A 27,945-nucleotide genomic window follows, 5' to 3' on the forward strand; every position below is an offset into this window, starting at 1 on the left:
AAAAACGCCATGATTAAAACTGTTTGAATGACTATCTATTATTTATATTTTAGATCTAATATCGTTTTGGTCACATACCACAACTTTTGTATAATCTCTCTGGCGCACACTTCCGGATGTCGCCATGCCGTCTTTAGAAGATAGGTGAGTTATTACAAAATTTATTGTGATATAGTGTTTTTATTTGAAACGTTTTGTCACGATATTTTCATTTATTGATATGTACATGTCTTGTTTCACATATTTTTCAGCAAATCCTACAGCTGGGCTGAGCAGGTTGAAGCCGGCGATGACAGTAAGTTATTCGCTAATGCCATATGGTTGTCCGGGCGCAGCAAAAACTGGCATTCGAGCAAGAGATTTTAGTGTTCCCTAGCTGCATTAGATGACAAAGAGGCGTACCCATAACTTACACATTCCCAACACACCAAGTTAATACATAAATGGTAAAACGGTCCTACCAGTTCTAGCTAACAGCCTTGGTTAATGCAACTTAATGGTAGTGTGTAGTCTGTGCTTTTTTGTTGGTCATTGAACAAAACTTTTCAGTTAGGAGATACTAGGCCTGAATCAGTTCTTGATGCTGATACCATGTACTGATACAGGACTGTAATATATTGAATAACTAAATGTTATATCACAAACATCATAAGTTAATAAATAACTTACGTTTCAAACTTTTATTGAGATAAAGTAAGTTTAAAAAATAGTCTCACAAAGGGTGCAGGCAAAAATGGCACCTCTTTTGACGAAAATGGCAACAAATTGTCAGGCGGAAACGGCACCTATTTTTAATTATGATAAGTACAATTAATGGAGTAGTATAAATGCTTTATTTACATGCTTCATTATGTTATGTTGTAGTATATAAATGTTTTCCTTGGGCCTGGACACAGTCTGTTATCTGCAGAGGGGTGGTCGGGTAGCCTAGTGGTTAAAGTGTTCGCTCGTCACGCCGAAGACCCGGGTTCGATCCCTGACATGGGTACAATGTGTGAAGCCCATTTCTGGTGTCCCCCGCCGTTATATTGCTGGAATATTGCTAAAAGCGGCGTAAAACCATACTCACTCACTCACTGTTATCTGCAGAAACATTCTTGTGATGTCGGCTGTAAGAGGATATAAATATATGTGTGTGTGTGAAATATCTATAAAATTACTATTTATTTCCTACTTACCAAAATAAATATTAAATGTATAGTTTGCCTGTATAGTATGTATGTCGAATTTCTTAACATTTCCGCCAGACTCAGTTTCAGCTTGACATTGAGTTAATTTGAGTAAAGGTAATTAAAGCATGTGATGTTTTCACAATCAGTTTGTCTTACCTTTGACAACATGTATTTCTGTTAACACTTGGATGGTCAAATGACCATGTATTGTTTTTTTTATAGCGATAGTGCCAAGTGAGACGAGTCAATCATGCACCATCTTGTTATCCTCACATGATATTTGACCCCTCCATTACACTCTAGTTAAAAAAGATGCTCATGGTCAGTCCTATGAAATTACAGACAAGTTTACAAAATTCAGCCGATATGTAATCGTTACATACAATTGTTCTGATGCAAAATTTATAAGAACAAGTTTGATTAAAATATGCATTAGTGAAAAGTAAGTTTTGAGGTATGTTTTCATCACTTATAGAACATCCTTCCTCATGAAGCTTAATGCGCAACATAGCTTCGGTATGTTCAGTGGCAAGTGGCAAACACTTTGATGTTTTTAGTGGGCTTTGAAGCGTCTACCTTAATTACATCATTAAGCATGTGATCACATGTAGTTAAGGGGCTTGAAGTTATACAGTATTCTATTATGGGGCTACTTATTGTTTTAAAAATATTTTAAATCTGTTTCAATTATTATATGCCATGATAAAACTGAATATTTTGAAATACTTCTTCGATGAAGCAAACTCACTTACTCTTGCTTATAATTTTAGTTATATGTTTGTTGATTTGACCATACTTAAGTAAGTACCTAGATAAAGTCAGCTTACAAACTTTCACCATTTCCCACTTGCAACAGCTGGAGGTCTGCCTCCATCACACGAGGACTATGATGAGAAGAATGGCCTGAAGAAAATAACAGACTACAAGTACAATGATGATGGGAAACTTGTTAAGGTAAGGGCAGCGAGTGAACCATCTTCCAGAAGCAAGGGAGTCAACTGACTATAAAAGTCCAGTTTCCACCCTTGCCGAACAAGGTTGGTATTATGGAGTTAGATGTTGGCTGGACTAACAAGTCTATGCATAGTCCAATCAAAATCGCGCAATGAAAACGAAATCAGGTTCAAACTGTCATGTAGATTTTGGTCGATAGCAGGATTTGCAAAGCATGTGCACTGCCAACTCGGTGTCGGCAGATATTTTCCAAATCTTTTCATGTTTTTAATCAAGGTGTTCACATGATGATTTGATGCACTTTGCAATGTAAGATTCGTTTTATCACAATATAGATCTTGATTATCGATCGATCTTGACTCGACAGCGCCACTTTATTGAAGCAAATGCAAGTGATATGAGAGGTGGAATCTGATTGGTCCATAGAAGGGACAGAAGGGACATAACTCGTAATAGCCACTGGTGGCGCTACGATTGAGCCCAGGAATTCCAGCCTAGTTGGGCAAGGGTGGAAACTGGACTTTAAAGTCAGTTAACTCTCTTGCCTCGGGAAGATGCTATTAAACATGTTGAATGAAACTCTCTGATGTTTTAAGTAGACTGTTTTGTCAACTGGACATGTGCATGTTTTAAAGGTAAAATTGATACAGTGTGTGTCACCGTGTTGTTTCATCTCTGGGATTGAGGGTGTTAACAGATCAAAGCGATGTACAGAATATCAAGTTAATAACTATTCTCTGCAAAGGTAACATCAACTGTTTTTGAGACAGGTTTGGGGCTTTTAGTATTTTTAAAAAAAGTAATATGTAAACAATTGGGTTCACATTGTATGTCTTGTAGCAAAAGAAGCATGTACCAAGATGAACCACTCGTATTTCACAGTGGGACGCCTTACTTTTTTTTGTGTCAGCGCAAGCATGGCAAGGGCATGGCCTAGAATTAAGTCTCAATTTATTATGTTCTGGGGCTCTGGTGGCCCAGAATATGACGTCACAGTTCACTGTGCAGAGTTTGTAAATGCCTGAAACTTTCACCTCTGGCCTACATCCCACTTCAAGCTGTCACACAGTGATAAAAGTTAAAAACTACCAGCAAGGGGTGGACACTATAACTGAAATCCAACCAGTCTGCAGCTCCTTTTGGATTAGCGAGTTATGTAAATTAACTGGATGTTTGGAGAAAACTGGCCTCTCCCGACAAATGGACTGGAGGCTGTGTCTGTCCCTGTAAACCAACTCTCTGATCGTGTAGACTACAAAAAAAGAATTGAGGACCACCTAGTTTTTGCATATTACTATAGTTAATCTGTCATGAAAGAATTGGATGATCCTTAACAGTTCTTGAGTAGTATATGTTGTTTCTTGCAGGTAGTGAAGACTTACAGTGTTGAGACAAGGAAGGTGTCAAAGTCCATTGCACGGAGGAAGGTAAGATGCTGAACAGTGCTAGCCAATGGCTTCTTGTCATAGCCCTATTCATCCTCGAGTATCCAGTGAATTTTTATATTTTGTGATTATGAATACCCTGGACTCATTTGCAGCAACATTTTTGTTTCAAGCCTGAATAAAAGGACTAGAAGGCAGGCTGTAGTTCAATGTTGTTTATCCCATAAACTCAACATATAACCGACACAGACAAGTACAAATCCTAGTCAAATAACTGTCCTCACCATGACAACCAATACACACAATCCAATTTATTCATATCATTCAAAAACTCACCGTCAATCCAGCAATCCCAAATGCGTGGCTTCTTGGTTAAAGTTAATTTCCTGATTAGCTAAAGCGTTAGAGTAACCTCCCTTACATCACTCAAATTACTGTCGAATGTCATTACACTCCAGGGCTTGAAATTAGAAATAAATCAGGTGTGCCCAAGGGCACTGACCTATTTTTCAGGTGTGTCGAATTCAGTTAAGGCGTGCTTGTCTTTATTACCCTCCATGGTCTTGTGGAAGAGCTGAAGGTCCGGGATTTAATGCCCGGCCGCGTCATTCCAAAAGATGTTAAAATATGGTACTTGTCGTTACCCAGGCTAAAACAAGGACTGGTCGGCTCAGATTCAGTATACTGTGTCTGAGTGGGGTTTTCATGTTAAACTGCGGCATAGTATCTCAGTGGGCTAACTTGATAAAACCGGCATTAGTCAGGACTAGTTCAAGCAGTCTCACATACACAATGTGAAATAGTCTTGAAACCCCATTTGACGTCACCTCACCTCACCATCTGGGACTTGGTAATTGTTGCTTTAGACATTGATAAGTAGTCTTGATTGAGGTAAATATCTTGAGGCGATGTATTTAAACTGGAAGTTCATGGTATGTTAAGATTTTGTGACCTTTGAGAAAGAGGATGGCGAAGGTTTAGCATTGGTTTATACAACATTCATGGACGCACTTGCTGATGGCCGGAATTGACACATTTCAGACATGGAGGAAGTTCGGGGCTGCAGAGAGAGATCCTCCAGGTCCCAACTCGTCAAACACCATCATATCCGAGGAAATTGTCATGCAGTTTGTACAGAACAAGGATGTAAGTCAAACCACGTTTACATAAAGCAAACTAAGAAGAAATCAAGAGTGAAAAAAATTTATTAAATTTGCTATCAAAGAGATCATTAAACACGAAGCAACACCTCAGTGTCAGATCAACAGCACAGTATGTATTCTGATCGTTGTCCCTGATGCTGAGTGGATTCCGGATCAGAATGGATTCCAAGAACTTTCTGATTAATGTAAGAATGTACTGAATGGGGATCGGGTGGTCAGACGATGACATGGCTGATTGCATGTCATTGCGACCCAGCAGTGTGGGTCATTGCTACAACTGACTTGTTTGATGCAGCATCAGTTGTTAACAGATTGTCGTGATATAGCTGGAATATTGCTGAATGTGTCCTTAAACAATACGGCGGTGGAGTAGCCTAGTGGTTAAAGCAGTTGCTTGCCATGCTGAAGACCTGGGTTTGATTCCCCACATGGGAACAATGTGTGAAGCCCATTTCTGGTGTTCCCTGCAGTGATATTGCTGGAATGTTGCTAAAAGCGGCGTAAAATCATACTCACTCACTTAAACAACACTCCCTTACTCCAGAAATTCCTTGATCAGATATCAGCAATGATTAGGGGTTGAAATAATTGCAAATGGTCTCATGGCAAGTGTATACAGATCTTTCAGACCATCCCAGACTTTGATTTACAGAGCGTTGTGATATAGCAGTAATAATGTTGCATTTAACTCACTCACTCTTTCACTGTTGCATTCTCCAGAACCAGGCTCCAGAGGAGGAAGACCCACTCAATAAGCTGAAGACACAGAAGATCGTTCAATGTCGTATCTGTAAAGGCGACCATTGGACAACCCGGTGCCCATACAAGGACACATTAGCGCCATTGCAGGAGAAGTTGGCTGAGGATGGGAAGCCGCCGGGTGATGCTGCTGCTGGGGCCAATCCTGCCGCTGCTGCTGCAGGACCCAGTGCCATAGCCAAGACTGCAGGGAAGTACGTGCCCCCCAGTCTGAGGGAAGGAGCATCCAAGGGGAGGGGAGAGTCGATGTCCACACAGAGGAAAGGTCAGTGTTCTCGCGGACAGAATACGTCCTCAGTACCATTATTTGTTGTATTGATAGGATAGATGGGTTCTGGGTAACCATGTTTGTTGTAATGGACCCAGTGCGTAGATAGGTCCTTGGTACCCATGTTTGATGAAATGGACCCCCTTCTCCTCTCTGTCCCCCACTCACTCTTTGCACTACAAATTGTTGCAGATGAGGCTGCCACTATCCGTGTGACGAACTTGTCTGAGGACACCAGAGAGTCGGATCTCCAGGAGCTATTCAGACCCTTCGGGCCCATTTCAAGGATCTATTTGGCAAAAGACAAGAACACAGGACAATCTAAGGTAAGTTTGGCATTTCTTGACTCTGTTACAATGTTCTTCTGAGTTTTCTATAAAAACTAACAATGGCTATTTTCGTCATTAGTATTTTAGTCAAGAGTATTAGATATGCTCCCCACACATGAAGCTGAACCTCCAGGGCAAGGGACATAGTCCTAGACAGTGATTGATCTCATAATCATTGGAGGTCACATCAACCCCACGTTAATCCCAGCCAAGTCACTGTTGATCAGGCTGTTTCATGCCGTGGGAACATTACCCATTTACTTGTACTCATATATATATAAAATTAGAGCTCTCAGACTGATTATCAGCAGCTGGGGGCAATGACAGTGGGACAGAATGGGTCCTCAGGAAGTTTGGATATGAGGCTATACTGATAATAATGTGAATGTCTATTATGTTTAACATCTGCACCCTTAAGTGGGCTCAAAGTGCTAATTATTACCCAGGTCAGTGCGCAGTAGAATTGTATTCTCAGCTCCCTGGGGAGTATACAACCCATGATGCCTTATGTGAGTGAGTATGGTTTTATGCCACTTCTAGCAATATTCCAGCAATATCATGGCTGGGAACACCAGAAATGGGCTTCACACATTGTACCAATGTCGGGAATTTGAACCCTGGTCTTCGGCGTAACGAGCGAATGCTTAAACCACTAGGCTGCCCGGCCGCCCCTGTGCCTTTTGAAAGATACAAGGAGGTTAGCAGTCACATTGCCATCTCATCCTACCAGGTAGCCATTTACTCCTCGGTGAGGACAGCACTGATACAGGTTTGGTTGGAATCGATTTCAACTTTTCAAGTTTTCATTTACCCAGATCCTTAAAACACTGTCCCAAAGATAGGGATGAGATGTTGAATCCATGTGAAATACCCCAAAACAGGTCGGACATTAGACTGTAGAGCAGATACAGATATAGTTGGGACCGATTTCAAGTTCCCAGGGTTTCATTGAACTTGTCCAAGTACTCATAAGAACTGCACCCAAGATAGGGATGTGATGATTGAGTCCATGTGAAAAACCCACAGAAGTGTAGAAATCCTATTGATTAGAAGCTGAACCTCCAGGGCAAGGGACATAGTCCTAGACAGTGATTGATCTCATAATCATTGGAGGTCACATCAACCCCACGTTAATCCCAGCCAAGTCAGTGTTGATCAGGCTGTTTCATGCCGTGGGAACATCGCTGATATACAAATGTTTCATGCCGTGGGAACATTATACATTTACTTGTACTCATATATATATATAAAATTGGAGCTCTGGAGTGATACTGCCGCCGTATAGCTGGAATATTGCTGAGTGCGGCGTTAACAACAAACCAACCAAATCTTAGATTGATTATTAACAGCTCAGACATTACTGATCAGATACAAGATCCATGAAGTCCTTTCTGCAGATTCCCTGCAGCGACAATACTAAGCCAGAGCTAAGAACAATATGTGTAACATATTCTGGTGTCTCCTGCCGTGATATTGCGGGGATATTGCTAAAAGCATTTAAAACTACAAATGGCATGCCTGTGACTGACTAACTAGGATGAAACTAGCCATAATCTGACAGTGTTGTGCTAGAAGCTGAACCTCAAGGGCAAGGGACATAGTCCTAGACAGTGATTGATCTCATAATCATTGGAGGTCACATCAACCCCACGTTAATCCCAGCCAAGTCAGTGTTGATCAGGCTGTTTCATGCGGTGGGAACATTATACATTTACTTGTACTCATATATATATAAAATTAGAGCTCTCAGACTGATTATCAGCAGCTGGGGGCAATGACAGTGGGACAGAATGGGTCCTCAGGAAGTTTTGATATGAGGCTTTACTGATAATAATGTGAATGTCTATTATGTTTAACATCTGCACCCTTAAGTGGGCTCAAAGTGCTAATTATTACCCAAGTCAGTGCGCACTAGAATTGAATTCTCAGCTCCCTGGGGAGTATACAACCCATGCTGTCTTATGTGAGTGAGTAGCACTGGTTTTATGCCACTTCTAGTAATATTCCAGCAATATCATGGCTGGGAACACCAGAAATGGGCTTCACACATTGTACCAATGTTGGGAATTTGAACCCGGGTCTTCGGCGTAACGAGCGAATGCTTAAACCACTAGGCTGCCCGGCCGCCCCTGTGCCTTTTGAAAGATACAAGGAGGTTAGCAGTCACATTGCCATCTCATCCTACCAGGTAGCCATTTACTCCTCGGTGAGGACAGCACTGATACAGGTTCAGTTGGAATCGATTTCAACTTTTCAAGTTTTCATTTACCCAGGTCCTTAAAACACTGTCCCAAAGATAGGGATGTGATGTTGAATCCATGTGAAATACCCCAAAACAGGTCGGACATTAAACTGTAGAGCAGGTACAGATATAGTTGGGACCGATTTCAAGTTCCCAAGGTTTCATTGAACTTGTCCAAGTCTTCATAAGAACTGCACCCAAGATAGGGATGTGATGATTGAGTCCATGTGAAATCCCCCAAAACAGGTCGGACATTATATTGTAGAGCAGGTACAGATATAGTTGGGACCAATTTCAAGTTCCCAAGGTTTCATTGAACTTGTCCAAGTCCTCATAAGAACTGCACCCAAGATAGGGATGTGATGATTGAGTCCATGTGAAATACCCACAGAAGTGTATAAATCTGATTGATTAAAAGCTGAACCTCCAGGGCAAGGGACATAGTCCTAGACAGTGATTGATCTCATAATCATTGGAGGTCACATCAACCCCACGTTAATCCCAGCCAAGTCAGTGTTGATCAGGCTGTTTCATGCCGTGGGAACATTATACATTTACTTGTACTCATATATATATAAAATTGGATCTCTTAGAGTGATACTGCCGTCAAATAGCTGGAATATTGCTGAGTGCGGCGTTAACAACAAACCAACCAAATCTTACATTGATTATTAACAGCTCAGACATTACTGATCAGATACAAGATCCATGAAGTCCTTTCTGCAGATTCCCTGCAGCGACAATACTAAGCCAGAGCTTGGCACAATATGTGTAACGTATTCTGGTGTCTCCTGCCGTGATATTGCGGGGATATTGCTAAAAGCATTTAAAACTACAAATGGCATGCCTGGGACTGACAAACTAGGATGAAACTAGCCATAATCTGACAGTGTTGGGCTAGAAGCTGAACCTCCAGGGCAAGGGACATAGTCCTAGACAGTGATTGATCTCATAATCATTGGAGGTCACATCAACCCCACGTTAATCCCAGCCAAGTCAGTGTTGATCAGGCTGTTTCATGCCGTGGGAACATTATACCTTTACTTGTACTCATATATATATAAAATTGGAGCTCTCAGACTGATTATCAGCAGCTGGGGGCAATGACAGTGGGACAGAATGGGTCCTCAGGAAGTTTGGATATGAGGCTATACTGATAATAATGTGAATGTCTATTATGTTTAACATCTGCACCCTTAAGTGGGCTCAAAGTGCTAATTATTACCCAAGTCAGTGCGCACTAGAATTGTATTCTCAGCTCCCTCGGGAGTATACAACCCATGCTGTCTTATGTGAGTGAGTATGGTTTTATGCCACTTCTAGTAATATTCCAGCAATATCATGGCTGGGAACACCAGAAATGGGCTTCACACATTGTACCAATGTTGGGAATTTGAACCCGGGTCTTCGGCGTAACGAGCGAACGCTTAAACCACTAGGCTACCCGACCGCCCCTGTGCCTTATGAAAGATGCAAGGAGGTTAGCAGTCACATTGCCATCTCATCCTACCAGGTAGCCATTTACTCCTCGGTGAGGACAGCACTGGAATCGATTTCAACTTTTCAAGTTTTCATTTACCCAGATCCTTAAAACACTGTCCCAAAGATAGGGATGTGATGTTGAATCCACGTGAAATACCCCCAAACAGGTCGGACATTAGACTGTAGAGCAGATACAGATAAAGTTGGGACCGATTTCAAGTTCCCAGGGTTTCATTGAACTTGTCCAAGTCCTCATAAGAACTGCACCCAAGATAGGGATGTGATGATTGAGTCCATGTCAAATACCCACAGAAGTGTAGAAACCTGACTCATTAGAAGCTGAACCTCCAGGGCAAGGGACATAGTCCTAGACAGTGATTGATCTCATAATCATTGGAGGTCACATCAACCCCACGTTAATCCCAGCCAAGTCAGTGTTGATCAGGCTGTTTCATGCCGTGGGAACATCGCTGATATACAAATGAGCAGATGGTTGATGACGCTAGTAAAATCTCCTTCCAAGTTGTCCAGGGACGCCAAGTTTTCAGGCTGTTTCAAGCCGCAGGAACATTCAATGTGACATGTTAAATAAGACGTGTGAAAAAACTGCCAGTGGATAGATGTAGAGGAAGTAGTAAGGCAATGTGGATCAGCCTGTTTCATGCCGTAGGGACATTGTTGATCTGCAGGTGGACAATACCTGGTGTCTGGGCCAATACATCCTAAAGGGGGTTCAGGTGGCCCAATCATCTAAGGTGCCACTATTTACTGTGCAGAGTTGCGTCCCTTGGGCCCTGCAAAAACAAATGATTGAGGGTTCAAATCCTGGTTTGCCCTGATTATGTCTCTTGGTTTGTCAGCACCATACCCATGCTCGTGGGTTTCACAAAAGTGGTAAACGTCCGAAACTTGAATCCTTCTGGCTTTCCTCGCACATTAAGTTGACACAGTGTGATATAACTGGAATACTTTTCAACTCACTCACTTACTGACTTTCATGTACAGATTGTGACAACAGTGAAGTTGTATTCTGTAACAGTATCCTAATGCTGAGTTTACTTTATTGGTAGAGGCCAAGTCTAAATAAGTGATGTGAAACAAACACCCCTGCTGGACAGCATTTGTATTTCTTTTGGGGCAAAAAATGACGATTAATTCTGAAACCAAAGTAGCACATACGTTACACTGATTAAATAAGGTGGAGACAGCACCACTGAAAAACAACTGAAAGCGGGTTAGTTTCTTTCATGCTTTCTATTTCCATTATCTAGTGGAAAAAAGTTGAAAAAAGACTGCTTCCGTGGACAAGTGGTAGAGTGTCCTCCTGGAGAGCGGAAGGTCCAGGGATAGAACCCTGGATGTGTCATATCAATAGACGTTAAGAGGTGTTACTTGTTGTTACCCTGTCTGGCGTTGGCATAAAGGGGATATAAGGACTGGAGGCCTCGGAGTCAGTATACTGTATCCATGTGAGGTATTCATGTGAAACTTGGACGTGGTATCTTAGTGGGCTAGCGCTATAATATTGGCATAAGTCCGTTCCAGCACACACACCTTGACACACACTTAGTTTTGACTGTGTGGTCATGTGAAGCACTGAACTCCTTCTCAAACTAACAATGGCTATTTTCCTCAAGAGTATTATAGATGCTCCACAAACAAAACTGAACCTCCAGGGCAAGGGACATAGTCCTAGACAGTGATTGATCTCATAATCATTGGAGGTCACATCAACCCCACGTTAATCCCAGCCAATTCAATGTTGATCAGGCTGTTTCATGCCGTGGGAACATTATCCATTTTGTTGTACTCATATATATATATAAAATTGTATCTCTTAGAGTGATACTGCCATCATATAGCTGGAATATTGCTGAGTGTGGCGTTAACAACAAACAAACCAAATCTTACATTGATTATTAACAGCTCATACATCACTGATCAGATACAAGTTCCATGAAGTACTTTCTGCAGATTCCCTGCAGCGACAATACTAAGCCAGAGCTTGGCACAATGTGTGTAACATATTCTGGTGTCTCCTGCCGTGATATTGCGGGGATATTGCTAAAAGCATTTAAAACTACAAATGGCATGCCTGGGACTGACAAACTAGGATGAAACTAGCCATAATCTGACAGTGTTGTGCTAGAAGCTGAACCTCCAGGGCAAGGGACATAGTCCTAGACAGTGATTGATCTCATAATCATTGGAGGTCACATCAACCCCACGTTAATCCCAGCCAATTCAGTGTTGATCAGGCTGTTTCATGCCGTGGGAACATACTTCTAATATGACTGAGAATATCTGGTGAGACTTTGTTCACTCGAATGCCTGGCAACAAGGAAGTGTGTTAAGATTTACAGTGTAGTTCTGGACAAAGACAGGTCGGATTTTTGTCCAGAGCGTAGTGACAGATATAGTCGGGACCAAATTCCTGTTCCCCAAGGCTTCACTGAACTTAACCTAATCCTTAAAAAAACAGCACCTAAGATAGGGATGTGATGATTGAGTCCATGTCAAATACCCACAGAAGTGTAGAAACCTGACTCATTAGAAGCTGAACCTCCAGGGCAAGGGACATAGTCCTAGACAGTGATTGATCTCATAATCATTGGAGGTCACATCAACTCCACGTTAATCCCAGCCAAGTCAGTGTTGATCAGGCTGTTTCATGCCGTGGGAACATCGCTGATATACAAATGAGCAGATGGTTGATGACGCTAGTAAAATCTCCTTCCAAGTTGTCCAGGGACGCCAAGTTTTCAGGCTGTTTCAAGCCGCAGGAACATTCAATGTGACATGTAAAATAAGACGTGTGAAAAGCCTGCCAGTGGATAGGTGTAGAGGAAGTAGTAAGGCAATGGGGATCAGCCTGTTTCATGCCGTAGGGACATTGTTGATCTGCAGGTGGATAATACCTGGTGTCTGGGCCAATACATCCAAAAGGGGGAACAGGTGGCCCAATCATCTAAGGTGCCACTATTCACTGTGCAGAGTTTCATCCCTTGGGCCCCCCAGAAACAAATGATTGAGGGTTCAAATCCTGGTTTGCTCCGATTATGTCTCTTGGTTTGTCAGCACCATAACCATGCTCGTGGGTTTCACAAAAGTGGTAAACTTCCGAGACTTGAATCACTCAAGGCTTTCCACGCACATTAAGTTGACACTCTGTGATATGACTGGAATACTTTTCAACTCACTCACTCACTGACTCCCATATACAGATTGTGACAACAGTGAAATTGTATTCTGTAACAGCATCCTAATGCTAAGTTTACTTTATGGTAGAGGCCAAGTCTAAATAAGTAACTTAAGACACCCTGCTGGACAGCATTTTTTATTCCTTTGGGGCCAAAAATGATGACTAATTCTGAAACCAAAGTAGCACACACATTACACTATTTAAATAGGGTGGCGACAGCACCACTGAAAAAAACAACTGAAAGCGGGTTTGTTTCTTTCATGCTTTCTATTTCCATTATCTAGTGGAAAACAGTTGAAAAAAAGGCTGCTTCCGTGGACTAGTGGTAGAGTGTCCTCCTGGAGAGCGGAAGGTCCAGGGATAGAACCCTGGATGTGTCATATCAATAGACGTTAAGAGGTGTTACTTGTTGTTACCCTGTCTGGCGTTGGCATAAAGGGGATATAAGGACTGGAGGCCTCAGAGTCAGTATACTGTGTCCATGTGAACTATTCATGTGAAACTTGGACCTGGTATCTTAGTGGGCTAGCGCTATAATATTGGCATAAGTCCGTTCTAGCACACACACCTTGACACACACCATGACACACACCATGACACACACTTAGTTTTGACTGTGTGGTCATGTGAAGCACTGAATTCATTCTCAAACTAACAATGGCTATTTTCATCATTAGTATTTCAGTCAAGAGTATTATAGATGCTCCACACACGAAGCTGAACCTCCAGGGCAAGGGACATAGTCCTTGACAGTGATTGATCTCATAATCATTGGAGGTCACATCAACCCCACGTTAATCCCAGCCAAGTCAGTGTTGATCAGGCTGTTTCATGCCGTGGGAACATTATCCATTTTGTTGTACTCATATATGTATATAAAATTGGAGCTCTGAGAGTGATACTGCCGTCATATAGCTGGAATATTTCTGAGTGCGGCGTTAACAACAAACCAACCAATTCTTAGATTGATTATTAACATCTTATACATCACTGATCAGATACAAGTTCCATGAAGTCCTTTCTGCAGATTCCCTGCAGCGACAATACTAAGCCAGAGCTTGGCACAATGTGTGTAACGTATTCTGGTGTCTCCTGCCGTGATATTGCGGGGATATTGCTAAAAGCATTTAAAACTACAAATGGCATGCCTGGGACATACTTGTAATATGACTGAGAATATCTGGTGAGACTTTGTTCACTCTAATACCTGGCAATAAGGAAGTGTGTAATGATTAAAAGTGTAGTTCTGGACCAAGACAGGTCGGATTTTTGTCCACAGCATAGTTACAGATATAGTCAGGACCGAATTCCTGTTCCCCAAGGCTTCACTGAACTTAACCAAATCCTTAAAAAAAACCAGCACAAAAGATAGGGATGTGATGATTGAGTCCATGTGAAATACCCACAGAAGTGTAGAAATCTGACTCATTAGAAGCTGAACCTCCAGGGCAAGGGACATAGTCCTAGACAGTGATTGATCTCATAATCATTGGAGGTCACATCAACCCCACGTTAATCCCAGCCAATTCAATGTTGATCAGGCTGTTTCATGCCGTGGGAACATCGCTGATATACAAATGAGCAGATGCCTGATGACACCAGTAAAATCTCCTTCTTCCAAATTGGGTTTGGGTAGGTTTTCAGCAACCCATACTTTCCAATAGGTGCAACTATGCTTGTCGTTAGTCACGCTCGCTGACTTGGTTACTGCATGTCATTGTGTCCCAATTGCGTAGGTCGATGCTCGTGATGTCATTCACTGGATTGTCTGGTCTAGACTCGACTATTTACAGACCTCCGTCTTATAGCTGGAATATTGCTGAGTGAGGCGTTAAACAACAATAAACAAAACAAACCACCCACCCACACACACACACCCCAAACAAAAAAACCCAAACCAGATAGCCTAGCATCCTGAGTGTCGATGAGGTTATTCTTTGTTATTGTAGGAAAATAAAGAAAAACATGAGAACCGACAGAAACCTCGCTGAAGTCAGCCCATCGCTCAGTAATGTTATCAGTTTGTGACGTTAATCTGGTTCCTTCCTCCAAACATTCAATTTCATACCAATCAGACAACCTCTAGTGGTTGAGCATCCGCTAGGAGAGCGCGGAAGGTCTGGGGTTTGATTCCCGGCCGCGTCTGACCAAAAGAATTAAAAGATGGTCCTTGTTATCCTGTATGGGGCTCGGCATTAAGGGGCTAAAACAAGGACTGAACGGCTCAGACTTGAGTGGGGTGTTTATGTTTAACTGCGGCATGGTATCTCCGTGAGCTACTACTATAAATATGCATGAGTCCGGACTAGTATAAGCAGCCACACACATACTGGTCAAAACAATGGTATACCAAACTTACTCACTCGACCCGTGAAGATCTGGGTTAGAATTGGTCTTTAGTAACCCATGGTTGTAAGAGGCTACTAACAGTATCCGGGGGTCAGTCTCGCTAAATTGGTTGATGCATGTCATTGTATCACAAATGCATAAATTGAAGCTCTTGATGTCAATCACTTGATTGTCTGGTCAAGACTCGATTATTTACAGACCTCATATAGCTGGAAAAGTGCAGCGTTTAACAGCAAGCAAGCAAACACTCACTCCTTCCTAGGACATTGAACAAATGTCTTCAAGGAAAAACATATTGTTTATCACATTTACACTTTGTTTTTTTAGGTTATAATTGATGTTTTCTTGTCTGTATTTTCAGGGATTTGCCTTCATCAACTTTCATAGACGTGAAGATGCTGCACGGGCTATTGCTGGGGTGTCCGGATTTGGCTATGATCATCTTATCCTCAATGTAGAATGGGCCAAGTGAGTTTTTCTGTGTTTTCCTTTGAGAGCTGAGGTTCAGTTGCTTGATCCCCTAGTAATTGTTACCTGGCACCCGGCATCAAGAGGCTAAGATAAGGACTTGTCGGCAGACAGACAGACAGACAGACACTGTTCAATTTTGACTTTGTTGCATTAAGACACATTGACACAGTGTTTGAGAATCCAAATCAGTCAATATCAGGTCAATGATCACTTGTTCATGTGTACTTCGGGGGTACGGGTGGCCCAGTCGTCTAAGGCGCCGCGATTCGCTGTGCAGAGTTGCTTCCTTTGGGCATGTCAGAAACCTATTATTGTGGGTTTGAATCCCGTTTCGCCCTGATTATGTTTCTAGGTTTGTCAGCACCATGCTCGTGCTCGTGGGTTTATCCGAAGTGGTAAACGTCTGAGACCTGCATCACTTTGGGCTTTCCTCCCACATTAAGCTGACATGCTGTGATATAACTGGAATACTGTTAAAAGCGGCGTTAAACCCAACTCACTCCCTCAATTTCTATGGGGAGACCTGCCTAAACCACCGTTGTCGTCATAGATTTTTCTATGCTTGTTGTATTGTATTGTTGCTTTATATTTCATTGTTGCATAGACATCCCTTTTTGCCATTTCAGTTGCATTAAAATTCAGTGTTGCCATGGCAAAGATTATGATTGTATAGGTTGTAATACTGATTCTCCTTGTGTTTCAGGCCCTCTGGCACAACTTAGAGAATTGGTGGAGACTCATGGTGAATAGGGTGGGCGCCACCCGTATGTGTAATTCAAGAGGGAATAAAAAGACAAGAAAACATGTTGTTTTCGTGTTCATTTTTAGAATGGACCCGTCATGATGAGGGTTATAATTGTCTCCCTCTGTGTAGACTCGAGTTAGAACTGGCCTTCTGCAACCAATGCTTGGCTTATCCTGTGAAGACCTGGGTTAGAATTGGTCTGTAGCAACCAATGATTGTCTCCCTCTTTGTAGACTCGAGTTAGAACTGGCCTTCTGCAACCAATGCTTGGCTTCCCCTGTGAAGACCTGGGTTAGAATTGGTCAGTAGCAACCAATGATTGTCTCCCTCTTTGTAGACTTGAGTTAGAACTGGCCTTCTGCAACCAATGCTTGGCTTATCCTGTGAAGACCTGGGTTAGAATTGGTCAGTAGCAACCAATGATTGTCTCCCTCTTTGTAGACTCGAGTTAGAACTGGCCTTCTGCAACCAATGCTTGGCTTCCCCTGTGAAGACCTGGGTTAGAATTAGTCTGTAGCAACCAATGATTGTCTCCCTCTTTGTAGACTTGAGTTAGAACTGGCCTTCTGCAACCAATGCTTGGCTCCCCCTGTGAAGACCTGGGTTAGAATTGGTCAGTAGCAACCAATGATTGTCTCCCTCTTTGTAGACACGAGTTAGAACTGGCCTTCTGCAACCAATGCTTGGCTTCCCCTGTGAAGACCTGGGTTAGAATTGGTCAGTAGCAACCAATGATTGTCTCCCTCTTTGTAGACGCGAGTTAGAACTGGCCTCCTGCAACCAATGCTTGGCTTCCCCTGTGAAGACCTGGGTTAGAATTGGCCTGTAGCAACCAATGATTGTCTCCCTCTGTGTAGACGTGAGTTAGAACTGGCCTCCTGCAACCAATGCTTGGCTTCCCCTGTGAAGACCTGGGTTAGAATTGGTCTGTAGCAACCAATGATTGTCTCCCTCTTTGTAGACTCGAGTTAGAACTGGCCTTCTGCAACCAATGCTTGGCTTCCCCTGTGAAGACCTGGGTTAGAATTGGTCAGTAGCAACCAATGATTGTCTCCCTCTTTGTAGACGCGAGTTAGAACTGGCCTTCTGCAACCAATGCTTGGCTTCCCCTGTGAAGACCTGGGTTAGAATTAGTCTGTAGCAACCAATGATTGTCTCCCTCTGTGTAGACTTGAGTTAGAACTGGCCTCCTGCAACCAATGCTTGGCTTCCCCTGTGAAGACCTGGGTAAGAACTGGTATTCAACAACCAATTGCGTAGATTGAGACATGTTCCAGGGGGGGTGCTGATAAATACAATGCAATTTGCAATATACTTGCAGATCTAACATCCTAAATTGAGTTTAGTACCAAACACAACAGAATGTGGACTCTTTGGTGTTAAGGAAGATATTGAGGAAGTTACATAGCTGGGTTGTGATCTTAATTAATGAGCACAGAAAACGATCTCATTAAAATCATTTCCAGCAGAATCTCTGCACTTTTACACATCAGATGTAGTTCACAATTAGCACATCATTTTTAGTTTCAATAAATCAGTAAATGGGCTATCATGTCACTTGATTTTCTTGACTAGCACATAATAGTTTTGCTTGTTTAAGCTTCAAGAAACAAACATTTATTTGCGCAAATTAAGGGGCGAGTGCTATCTTTAGGGCAGGACCCTCTTTTGCGAACACCTGGTGTCATAGCTGATTTTAAGTGATTCATTCATAAAGATTTCATTGCTTTTTACCTTTTATGCCTGATGCAATTTTTTTGGTGGATAACCGAGACAGGATATTCTCTGGTATTTTTTTAAAAATTTACCAGATCTGGATCGACGTTTCTGCTGGTAGAGTGGTGTCCCTAATTTTCACCATAAGCTCATTAGTATCTATCAATTATGCTCAGCCAACTACAAAATAAATGTTCAGACCCAGGCATAACTGCTCCCCAAAACAAACATTTTTTTTTTTAATGTTTTTCTTCTCTCATTAGAATCTCAGAACTGCAAGAACAAATCTACTATGACTAACTCAAGACTTACGGAAGCAATGTAGTTTACCTTTTGCCAGCTCTGAACCAACAGTCCCAAAGTCCCAGTGTCGGTCAGTTTGCTTTCTGGCCATTTCAGTGAGTGCAAGCCAATCCCGAGACAGTTGACTTAATCTTTCATCTGGCAGATTATATGCTATGCACAATGAAAAGATTTGCAAAAGTGATGTTGGATGTATATTTTATATATCATATAAATAAACAACAGATGGCAACAGATGTTCAAATTTGCACACATTCTCATTGACCCAGGTTCCATATAGCACACATGGAACAGCAGATTTTCAAGGTGAAGGTCATCTGTGCTCAGTATCTTGTATGGGCACCATAAGAGTCCAAACCTGGCATCTCGTCCAATGGAAGCAATCAGATATCGAATTGTGGCCTGGGGAATGTTCACTCACTGTCGGAGGTTATGTGGTTGTGACCTTCACAGTCGTCCAGTGCACCCCATAAATTTTCGATTGGGTTTAATTCTGGAGACATTGGGGGCCATAGCTGGGCCTGGATATTGTGATTCTTCATAAAGGCTGTTGTCAAGTCTGTTCTGCCTTCTGCTTCACTAGATAAAAACAGCTGTAACACCTCCAAAACCAAAAACTGTAGAAAACGTCAAGTCTCATAGACTCCCAAACCAGTAACTTAACCCCCAAAAGAATGTGTTAATCTTACAAAGGAGGAAAGAAAATGATTTAAACAAAAGCAGAAAAAAGAGCAGCTGCAAACAACACCAGCAAATGCAACCTCTACTCTTCAAAGAGATCCATAATCCCTTTGGTCCTCTGGACACGGGACCGCCTCCGTGGTCTAGTGGAAGAGCGTCCTCCCAGAGAGTGAGTGAGTGAGTGAGTTGGGTTTAACGCCGCTTTTAACATTATTCCAGTTATATCACGGCATATCAGCTTAATGTGGGAGGAAAGCCCGAAGTGATCCAGGTCTCAGACGTTTACCACTTCGGTGAAACCCACGAGCACGGGTATGGTGCTGACAAACCTAGAAACATAATCGGGGTGAAACGGGATTCGAACCCACAATCATAGGTTTCTGGCGTGCCCAAGGGACGCAACTCTGCACAGAATCGCGGCGCCTTAGATGACTGGGCCACCCGTGCCCCCGTCCTCCCAGAGAGCAGAGGGTACTTGTTGTTTGTTACACTGTTTGGCGCTCGGCATTAAGGGGCTAAAACAAGGACTGGTCGGCTCTGACTCGGTATACTGTGTTTGAGGGGGGCATTCATGTTAAACTGCGGCATAGTATCTCAGTGTGCTAGCACTATAAATCAGCATCAGTCCAGACTAGTACAAGCACACACACACACCCAAACACACACGTGTGCATGCCCGTCGCTATATAAGTCCAATAATCTTGGACGCGATGTTAAACCCCATTTCACCTCACTTCACCTCTGGACACGGAGGAAACTCCATCTTCACATGAAACAAATAGGAGTTCAACAAAGTCTTCCTCAGGTCCACGTGACATTTCTCTTGTGAAAGCACCATGAATCCACAAAATATAACACAATGGAATTACAGAGGTCTTTTAAATAAGCTCATTAGTATCATTTCGGGCTTGCCTCTCACATTAAGCTGACACACCGCGATATAACTGGAATAATGTTAAAAGCCGCGTTAAACCCAACTCACTCACTGTATGACAGAAGTTTGTTAAGACAGTTGAGTTGGCGATCGTCATTCCTAGATAGTCACCTGCATGAAGAAGTAAAGTATAAACAAGTATTACTTTATTTATATTTCCCAATACTGAACAACAAAAGTTCCTGTGACATTGAGTAAGATTTAATGAAAATTTACCAAATCTGAAACAATTTCGGTTTGCAACAGATAAAAGTCTCATGAATGTGTTCAAATGGTTTAATTTGGCATACTGACTTGCGTGATTTCATAAAAAAACAGGAACATGCCAAAATGTCAATTTACAAATCAAAAGCTTATGTGTCCACCTCTGGTTACGATGCAAGCAACACATCTTCGTCTCATGGAATGGACCAGGCGTCGCACAAAGCCCTGTGGGATATCTGTCAATATCTGCTGGAGCATGTTTCGAAGTTCCTGGAGTGTCTGTGGAACACGTGGTTGACGTCGAAGGCGCAGATCCATCTCTTCCCACATGTGCTCGATTGGTGAGAGATCAGGGGAGCGAGCCGGCCAGGGGATGACATTCACGTTGTTTTGTTGAAAAGAATCCTGAACAAGTCGAGCAATATGAAGCCGGGCGTTGTCATGTTGAAAGGTAATGCCTGGGTCATGACGACGCAAATACGGTAGAACAACATGGCCGATGATCTCGTCGCGGTAACGCTGTCCACTGAGATTTCCCTCTACCACTATCAAACGGGTCCTCTGTCTTGCTGTAATCCCACCCCATACCACAACGCTGCAGCCCCCGAACCGATCTTCTTCCATGACACAATGATTGACGTAACGTTCACCTCGACGTCGGTAAACTCGAATCCGTCCATAGCTGTGGCTGGAGTGAAAACGAGACTCGTCAGTGAATAGAACTTGTCCCCACTGCATGGTCGTCCAGCGTAGACGCTATCTGCACCACAGACGTGTTTGACGGTGGTTTCCTGTCAAAATGGGACGTCTGGCGGGTCTTCTGGCGACAATCCCTGCACATCTGAGGCGACGACGTACGGTTTGTGAAGATATTCGTCGAAGGCCAGTGATGCTTTTTGCAGTCACTGTTGCTGGCTGGAATCGATTTCGTAGGTGTGTTGTTCGAATCCAGTTGTCTTGTCGATTATTGGTTACGCGTGGCCTGCCACTCCGAGGATGGTCGCTGACTGCATTCGTCTGTTGCCAACGTTGCCATAAACCCCAAATGGTGTTTCTGTGGACGTTAAATTGTTTTGCAACATCACGTTGACTCGATCCTGCTTCAAGCATACCAATGTCTCGCAGACACTCATTTTCGGACAGGCGTGGCATTTCGTAATGCTGAATAATTGCGTAATTTTGTTGTTTTTCTGAGTGGTTGTTGTCAGCACGATGCTAAACAATGCATATGGAATCCCGTGAACGCACATGTTTTTATACCCATTCTTGGGTAGTGAAATGCATGGGGCGTGCATAAAAGGCAACTTTTGCATGGAATGCATGCTTTTCTGTAGCAGTTGCGTTTTTGTGACTTGATTCCATACATGTACTACAATATTGAAAACCAAACTTTACTTGTTTGAAAAATACACTAAAATATTGGTGTCACAGGAACTTTTGTTGTTGAGTATATACATAAGACCTTTTCATTTCTAACTTTTCAAGGGCTACTGTCAGATTTTGTTGATTTTACATGGGTAATTCCATTCTCAATTGGAAGTGATAGGTAAGTCTTGGGGTGCACTCAACCAAACCTGATGTTATAAGCTGTGTGACAACTGCCTGTCTGACAAAAGCAAGTAGGTGAGGTGAAATGGGGTTTAACGTCGCGTCCAAGATTATTGCATGTACGTGTGTGTGTTTGTGTGGCTGCTTGTACTAGTCCGGACTGATGCCGATTTATAGTGCTAGCTCACTGAGATTAACATGAATACCCCACTCAGACACAGTATACTGACTCCGGGCCGACCAGTCCTTGTTTTAGCCCCTTAATGCCGAGCGCCAGACAGGGTAACAACAAGTGCCATCTTTTAACCTTCCGCTCTCCGGGCGGACGCTCTACCACTAGACCACGGAGGCGGTCCAAAAGCAAGTAACAAAAGTAAAAACTTGTACTACAATGAAAGCACGGGAGTATTTTTATAACAGAAATGTATGGACCAATCCAAATAGTGAGAAACTATGTTAAGAGTGAGTGAGTGAGTTAAGTTTAACGCCGCTTTTAACAGTATTCCAGTTATATCGTGGCGTGTCAGCTTAATGTGGGAGGAAAGCCCGAAGGTCGAAGACGTTTACCACTTCGGTGAAACCCACGAGCACGGGTATGGTGCTGACAAAGCTAGAAACATAATTGGGGTGAACCGGGATTCGAACCCACAATCATAGGTTTCTGGCATGCCCAAGGGACGCAACTCTGCACAGCGAATCGCGGCGCCTTAGATGGCTGGGCCACCCGTGCCCCCACGCGTGTCTGTGGGTGTATTGTAACGGGAGACCTGTAAGTCATATTGTTATGTGGCAGTAGAAACTGTTGTCAATATCAGTTGTGATTCAAGAACGGACACAGACTTGTTTCGAGACCTTCGACAGTGACATTCTGAACAAAAGTGAATGTATTTACAATAGCTGTAGGGCATGTTACTTTTTCCTGCTGTCACATTTGATTGCCTGTTTAACGCCGCGTTTAACATTATTCCAGTTATATTACGGAGTGTCAGCTTAATGTGGGAGGAAAGCCCGAAGTGATGCAGGTCTCAGACGTTAACCACTTCGATGAAACCCACGAGCACGGGTATGGTGCTGACAAACCTACTAGAGAATTATCTAAGGAGAAGATATTTACGACCGACGCCGCCGGACAAACAGTCCGTAACATTAGTTCACTTGAGGGGTGGTCGGGTAGCCTAGTCGTCAAAGAGTTCGCTCGTCACGCCGAAGACCAGGGTTCGATTCCCGACATGGGTACACAATGTGTGAAGCCCATTTCTGGTGTCCCCCTTGATATTGCTGGAATATTGCTGAAAGCGGCGTAAAACCATACTCATTTACTCACTTGACTTTCAGCCAGGTGAGCTTAAAATAGATATAGAAAAATTGAAATTCTGCCATGCATAGTTGTTTTCGTAACAGAAATCTTAGTTACTTCATTCATATTAGAAATTATATCAGTTTAACTAGAAACACAAAAATATGCAGTTTTCGAAATTCTTGCATTTATCATCATATCTTGCCACTGAGTATTATTGACGTACCCTGTACAAAAAGACGGGTCGTTCCGGAATCTCGAACACTCTCTGCGCCATGATTGCCTATCTGTCTTCGCATGAGAGAACACTGCCTCGTATTGTTTCCGTAAAGAAATACATTGGCACCAACAGTTTCTATGCTGGGCAGACCACACTCAAGAACAGACCTTGCCTCCACTTTGTTTAGTAACAGGACACTTGATGTATCAGGACTCCTGAAAATTACATTCTGCATCAATGCATGGGTTTCGTTCAGGAATGTCCATGTAAACAATAGTGCTATCCTCATTGTTGATGTGATCACTGTGAGAGCCAGCATCTCTGAAGGGAGGACCATTGTGAGCACAACCTCCTCTATTGATATTTCCCTCAACACTGGAGGAATATTTTTGTCACTTTCACTGACTGTCCTGATCATCATTAATAATACGCGAGCGAGAAGGGGGTAGTGTCTATCTTATCAGTACCTTGGGCGAGTTGATAAACCTAACACACGCACCACCGCACACGGACCAGGACCATCTCTATCACACAGGTATTGGTTTTCCCCAATAAGCAAACGTACGAGTTAAGCTACTGACATCCAGTCTTATAAATGCGGTACCCAAAATAAGTAAAAGAACACCCGATTCTTTCCTATATTTTATAACCGTAGCTCATGTAATGATCAGTTACTGTTTGTCTTAAAAAACATAAGACCCGTGAAGATTCCGGGGTAGAATAGGTCTTCAGCAACCCATGCTTGCCGTAAACGGCGACTATGCTTGTCGTAAAAGGCGACTAACGGGATCGGCTGGTCAGGCTCGCTGACTTGGTTGATGCATGTCATCGATCCCAATTGCGCGTATCGATGCTCATGATGTCAATCACTGGATTGTCTTGTCCAGACTCGATTATTTAGAGACCGCCGTCATATACCTGGAATATTGCTGAGTGCGGCGTTAAACAACAAACAAAAAGTAAAAACCATTACTTACTTTGAATATCATTGTCCTCAAGCTCACTGGGAGTCTTCCATGATGATAGAAAGAGTGAGTGCGTTTGGTCAAGCGCTGCGTTGAACCATGTCCCAGTTAAAGCACAAAATGAAAGCTTTGTCGGGGAGGAAAGAGTGTAAAAACGCCACACTTGTTGAATACGAATACTCAAGACACAAAAACAGACAATCATCTTTATTTGCCTGTAAGCCTGGTTGGATAGGAAAGAGTGTAGGGACACCACACTCGTTGAACACGCGTACACAGGACACAAAAAAGAGACAGACAAACATGTTTATAATCTACTGAATCACAATAACCAGCTCTGACTGAAACAGCTGATGTTAAAACTAAAAATTAATATATTTATGGTTTTTTAAAAATATTATTATATATTTATGAGGAAGTGCTTCTTTCAACAGCACTGCCTGCGGCAAGCTCCAAATATGTTATGTAGACATAAACAGCTGATGTTAAAGCTAAACAATAATATTTATAAGGAAGTGCTTCTTTCAACAGCACTCGTCTGCCTGCAGCAAGCTCCAAATGTGTTATGTAGACTACAAAATACACTAAGTCTTTAATATTCAAAGTATGTGTGACAATAGAGTTTGGGGAGAAAATCCGAAATACATCGACTGACAGAGGGTATTGTTTTAAGGACGAGGGAGAACTTAAAATGTTCTATACCCGACTATGCATCTTCAGCGAACTATTTAGTGGTTTAACGTCAAAATAGCAACGGGCAGTGTAGAACTAAACCTTGCAATGCTTGATACATTTTATAAAGGGGTGCTCACTTTTGCTGGCTTAATTTTTCGAAATAGCTGTGCTGCATTCTCTCAATCCTGCAATACATGTGAGTATAGTACATGAATACCGATGTAAAACCCCAACGTTTGACCATGTAAATAATCCCTTAAAGGCTATTATTGATATTTACTTATTTCAGATGGACAATACATTTTCCTCATATGGTATCCTCTACTGACTTATATATGTCGTTATCACTAATGTGAAGTCAAACGATATATCTGGAGTTGTCCCTTAAACACCATCACATACATGGCTGGGTTATCAGTTCTTGTATCGTGGGAAACGATTCGACTTCTAGTATTAACCTGTGTCATAAATAAGTATGTATTGGTAAAACAAACATATAAGCATATTTTAAATGGGCGTTAAATGCAGTCCTATTAAAATCAGATCTTAGTTCTTACTACTGCTTAACGATCTGAGGACGTCAGAATGACATACCATAGAAATTACTAACAAGAAGTGGCCATTAGCCAATGAGAAAGCATCTTTCTGGAGTTTTACGGCACTAGTTTCAAAATGGCGACTTCCCCAGACTTGGTGTTGAAAATATTTTGATAAAGTTCTCTGTTCAATATTTGAAAACTGAACAAAATATAATTCTGGAATATCTACTAGATGGCCGAGTGAGTGAGTTTGGTTTAACGCCACTTTTTACAGTATTCCAGATATATCGTGGCGTGTCAGTTTAATGTTGGAGGAAAGCCGGAAGTGATGCAGGTCTCAGACGTTAACCACTTCGGTAAAACCCACGAGCACGGGTATAGTGCTGACAAACCTAGCAACATAATTGGGGCGAACCGGGATTCGATTCTGAGTGAGCGAGTGGGTCGTGTCAGATTTCAACACTGACTATGCACTAAATTAACAATGCCTGTGTTTAGGTTGGTTGGTTGGTTGTTTTACGCCGCACTCAGCAATATTCGGCGGTCTGTAAATAATCGAGTCTGGACCAGACAATCCAGTGATTAATATCATGAACATCGATCGCAATTGGGATCGATGACATGTATCAACCAAGTCAGCGAGCCTGACCACCCGATCTCGTTAGTCGCCTTTTACGACAAGCATAGTCGCTTTTTACGGCAGGTATGTGTTGCTGAAGACCTATTCTACACCGGAATCTTCACGGGTCACTGTGTTTAGGTACAAGCAGACTCAATACCAAGAAAAAAGGAAGAATATGATTTAGAGTTACTCTCATACTCCATTTCAAGCTCCTCATAACTATCGCTGCCAACAATCACAGCTCCCTTCTTTGATAGGCGACCACAACATTGCTTGGAGTTGATCTTGCCGCGAACGGACCGTTATGTTTACAGAAAACCGGTGAATAGCCTTTCCCTACCTAAATTATTTTCTTTGTTTGTCAGTTTGAAACTCTATTTCATTTCAACTGACATGTAAATGGTATAGTACGACTGTAAGGGGATGTTAGGTGCTTTCGTTAATTCATCTGGGAAATAGTCAGCCGTAAACCTTTTCAAAATGCATGATGGTGACATTCCCAAAGAAACACACAAAAATATAAATGTGACTACATTTAGGGTTAGAGGACAAATATCAAGATTCTTGTTATGGCCGCATCCACGCTGATAGTAAACTGGTTCCACTGTTCGTACCGCTTTCAGGCAGACAAGAGCCCAGTCCAGATGTTTAGCCTTCCATAATTTTTGTGTGTTTATCATCTCCAACATCAACCAGAAGGTGAGTGGACAGACGAAATATAATTTTTTTTTCAAAACAAATAAAAAACGCAACAGACTATTTTTTTAGACTATTTTTCGAGCTTACTTCCGTGGATTGAACGTCTGTCCTGTGGTTGGATCACCTGGTCGCGTCATGCCAAAATAGATAAAAGACCGAACTATTACAAGCATCCACACACGTCTGCACGCACGCACGCACGCACGCTCACACATGTCACACGCAGGGTTACAAACTTTAACATACCTCTTACCTCAACTATTATTTCCCAGTTTGATCGAGACGCGTTTCCCATCATTAAGTCCACACAAATAGGGGCATCACTACATAAAAGAAATGAATAGTTAACGAAACACCCTCATAGTCCTGTATGCGTCATTCAGATGATTTCGCATTATTTTAATATTTACAATTTTCTAAACATACTTTTATCCCCAGTACTCTTAGTTGCCTGAACTGTTCGCTGAAGCATCAGCCACCCATTTTCCACTTCTAGGAAGTTCATTAGAATGATTGAAGGTGCTGAGTGTGCAAATCTTACACAATTGGATTCTAGTGCAGCCCCACCTAGCATGAACATGGTGTACCGGGGAATGGATAATAGGCTACTCAGACGCCACTTGTAACTGCAAGGGAGGCCAGACATCCTCAACGCAGTACCTTGATGCTGTGGGACATTTGATCAAGTAGGTTTAAGAAAGTTATGGAGTGACCCATGAAATGTACATTTTCTTAAATGATAAGCTATTACACTGATGGAATGAATTTTTTTAAAGCCTACTTATAACCTAAATGTTTAATGTATTAATGTCCTTACGACATATTATATACATCTTAATATATAGCTATATATTTATGACACATATGTACATTTTCGTATTGTTTGCCGATAAGCTATGAAGTACAGTTGCTTTCACAGTCATAATCAGTGACCAACGAATCATCCATTGAATTGAAAACAGAGTCGCCTTAACCTGCTTAATATTTTGTAGGCTAGTTTAACTCTGAAGCGACAAGCTTC

At 42.3% G+C, this 27,945-nt stretch overlaps 1 protein-coding gene across 1 annotated transcript; it reads left to right on the plus strand.

The window, feature by feature from the left end:
* The first annotated feature begins 101 nt into the window (after positions 1-101).
* Positions 102-16,571, plus strand: LOC139459132 (eukaryotic translation initiation factor 3 subunit G-like). The gene is made up of 9 exons (XM_071240584.1): positions 102-144; positions 252-295; positions 2,029-2,126; positions 3,494-3,553; positions 4,553-4,657; positions 5,395-5,698; positions 5,894-6,027; positions 15,667-15,773; positions 16,480-16,571. The coding sequence occupies exons 1-9, from the start codon at positions 125-127 to the stop codon at positions 16,496-16,498; spliced, it is 891 nt and encodes a 296-aa protein (XP_071096685.1). The 5' UTR covers positions 102-124; the 3' UTR covers positions 16,499-16,571.
* The last annotated feature ends 11,374 nt before the right edge of the window (positions 16,572-27,945 follow it).

The sequence above is a fragment of the Haliotis cracherodii genome, unplaced genomic scaffold, assembly GCF_022045235.1.
Source record: "Haliotis cracherodii isolate W230 unplaced genomic scaffold, xgHalCrac1.p SCAF_13, whole genome shotgun sequence".
Taxonomy (NCBI): Eukaryota; Metazoa; Mollusca; class Gastropoda; order Lepetellida; family Haliotidae; genus Haliotis; species Haliotis cracherodii.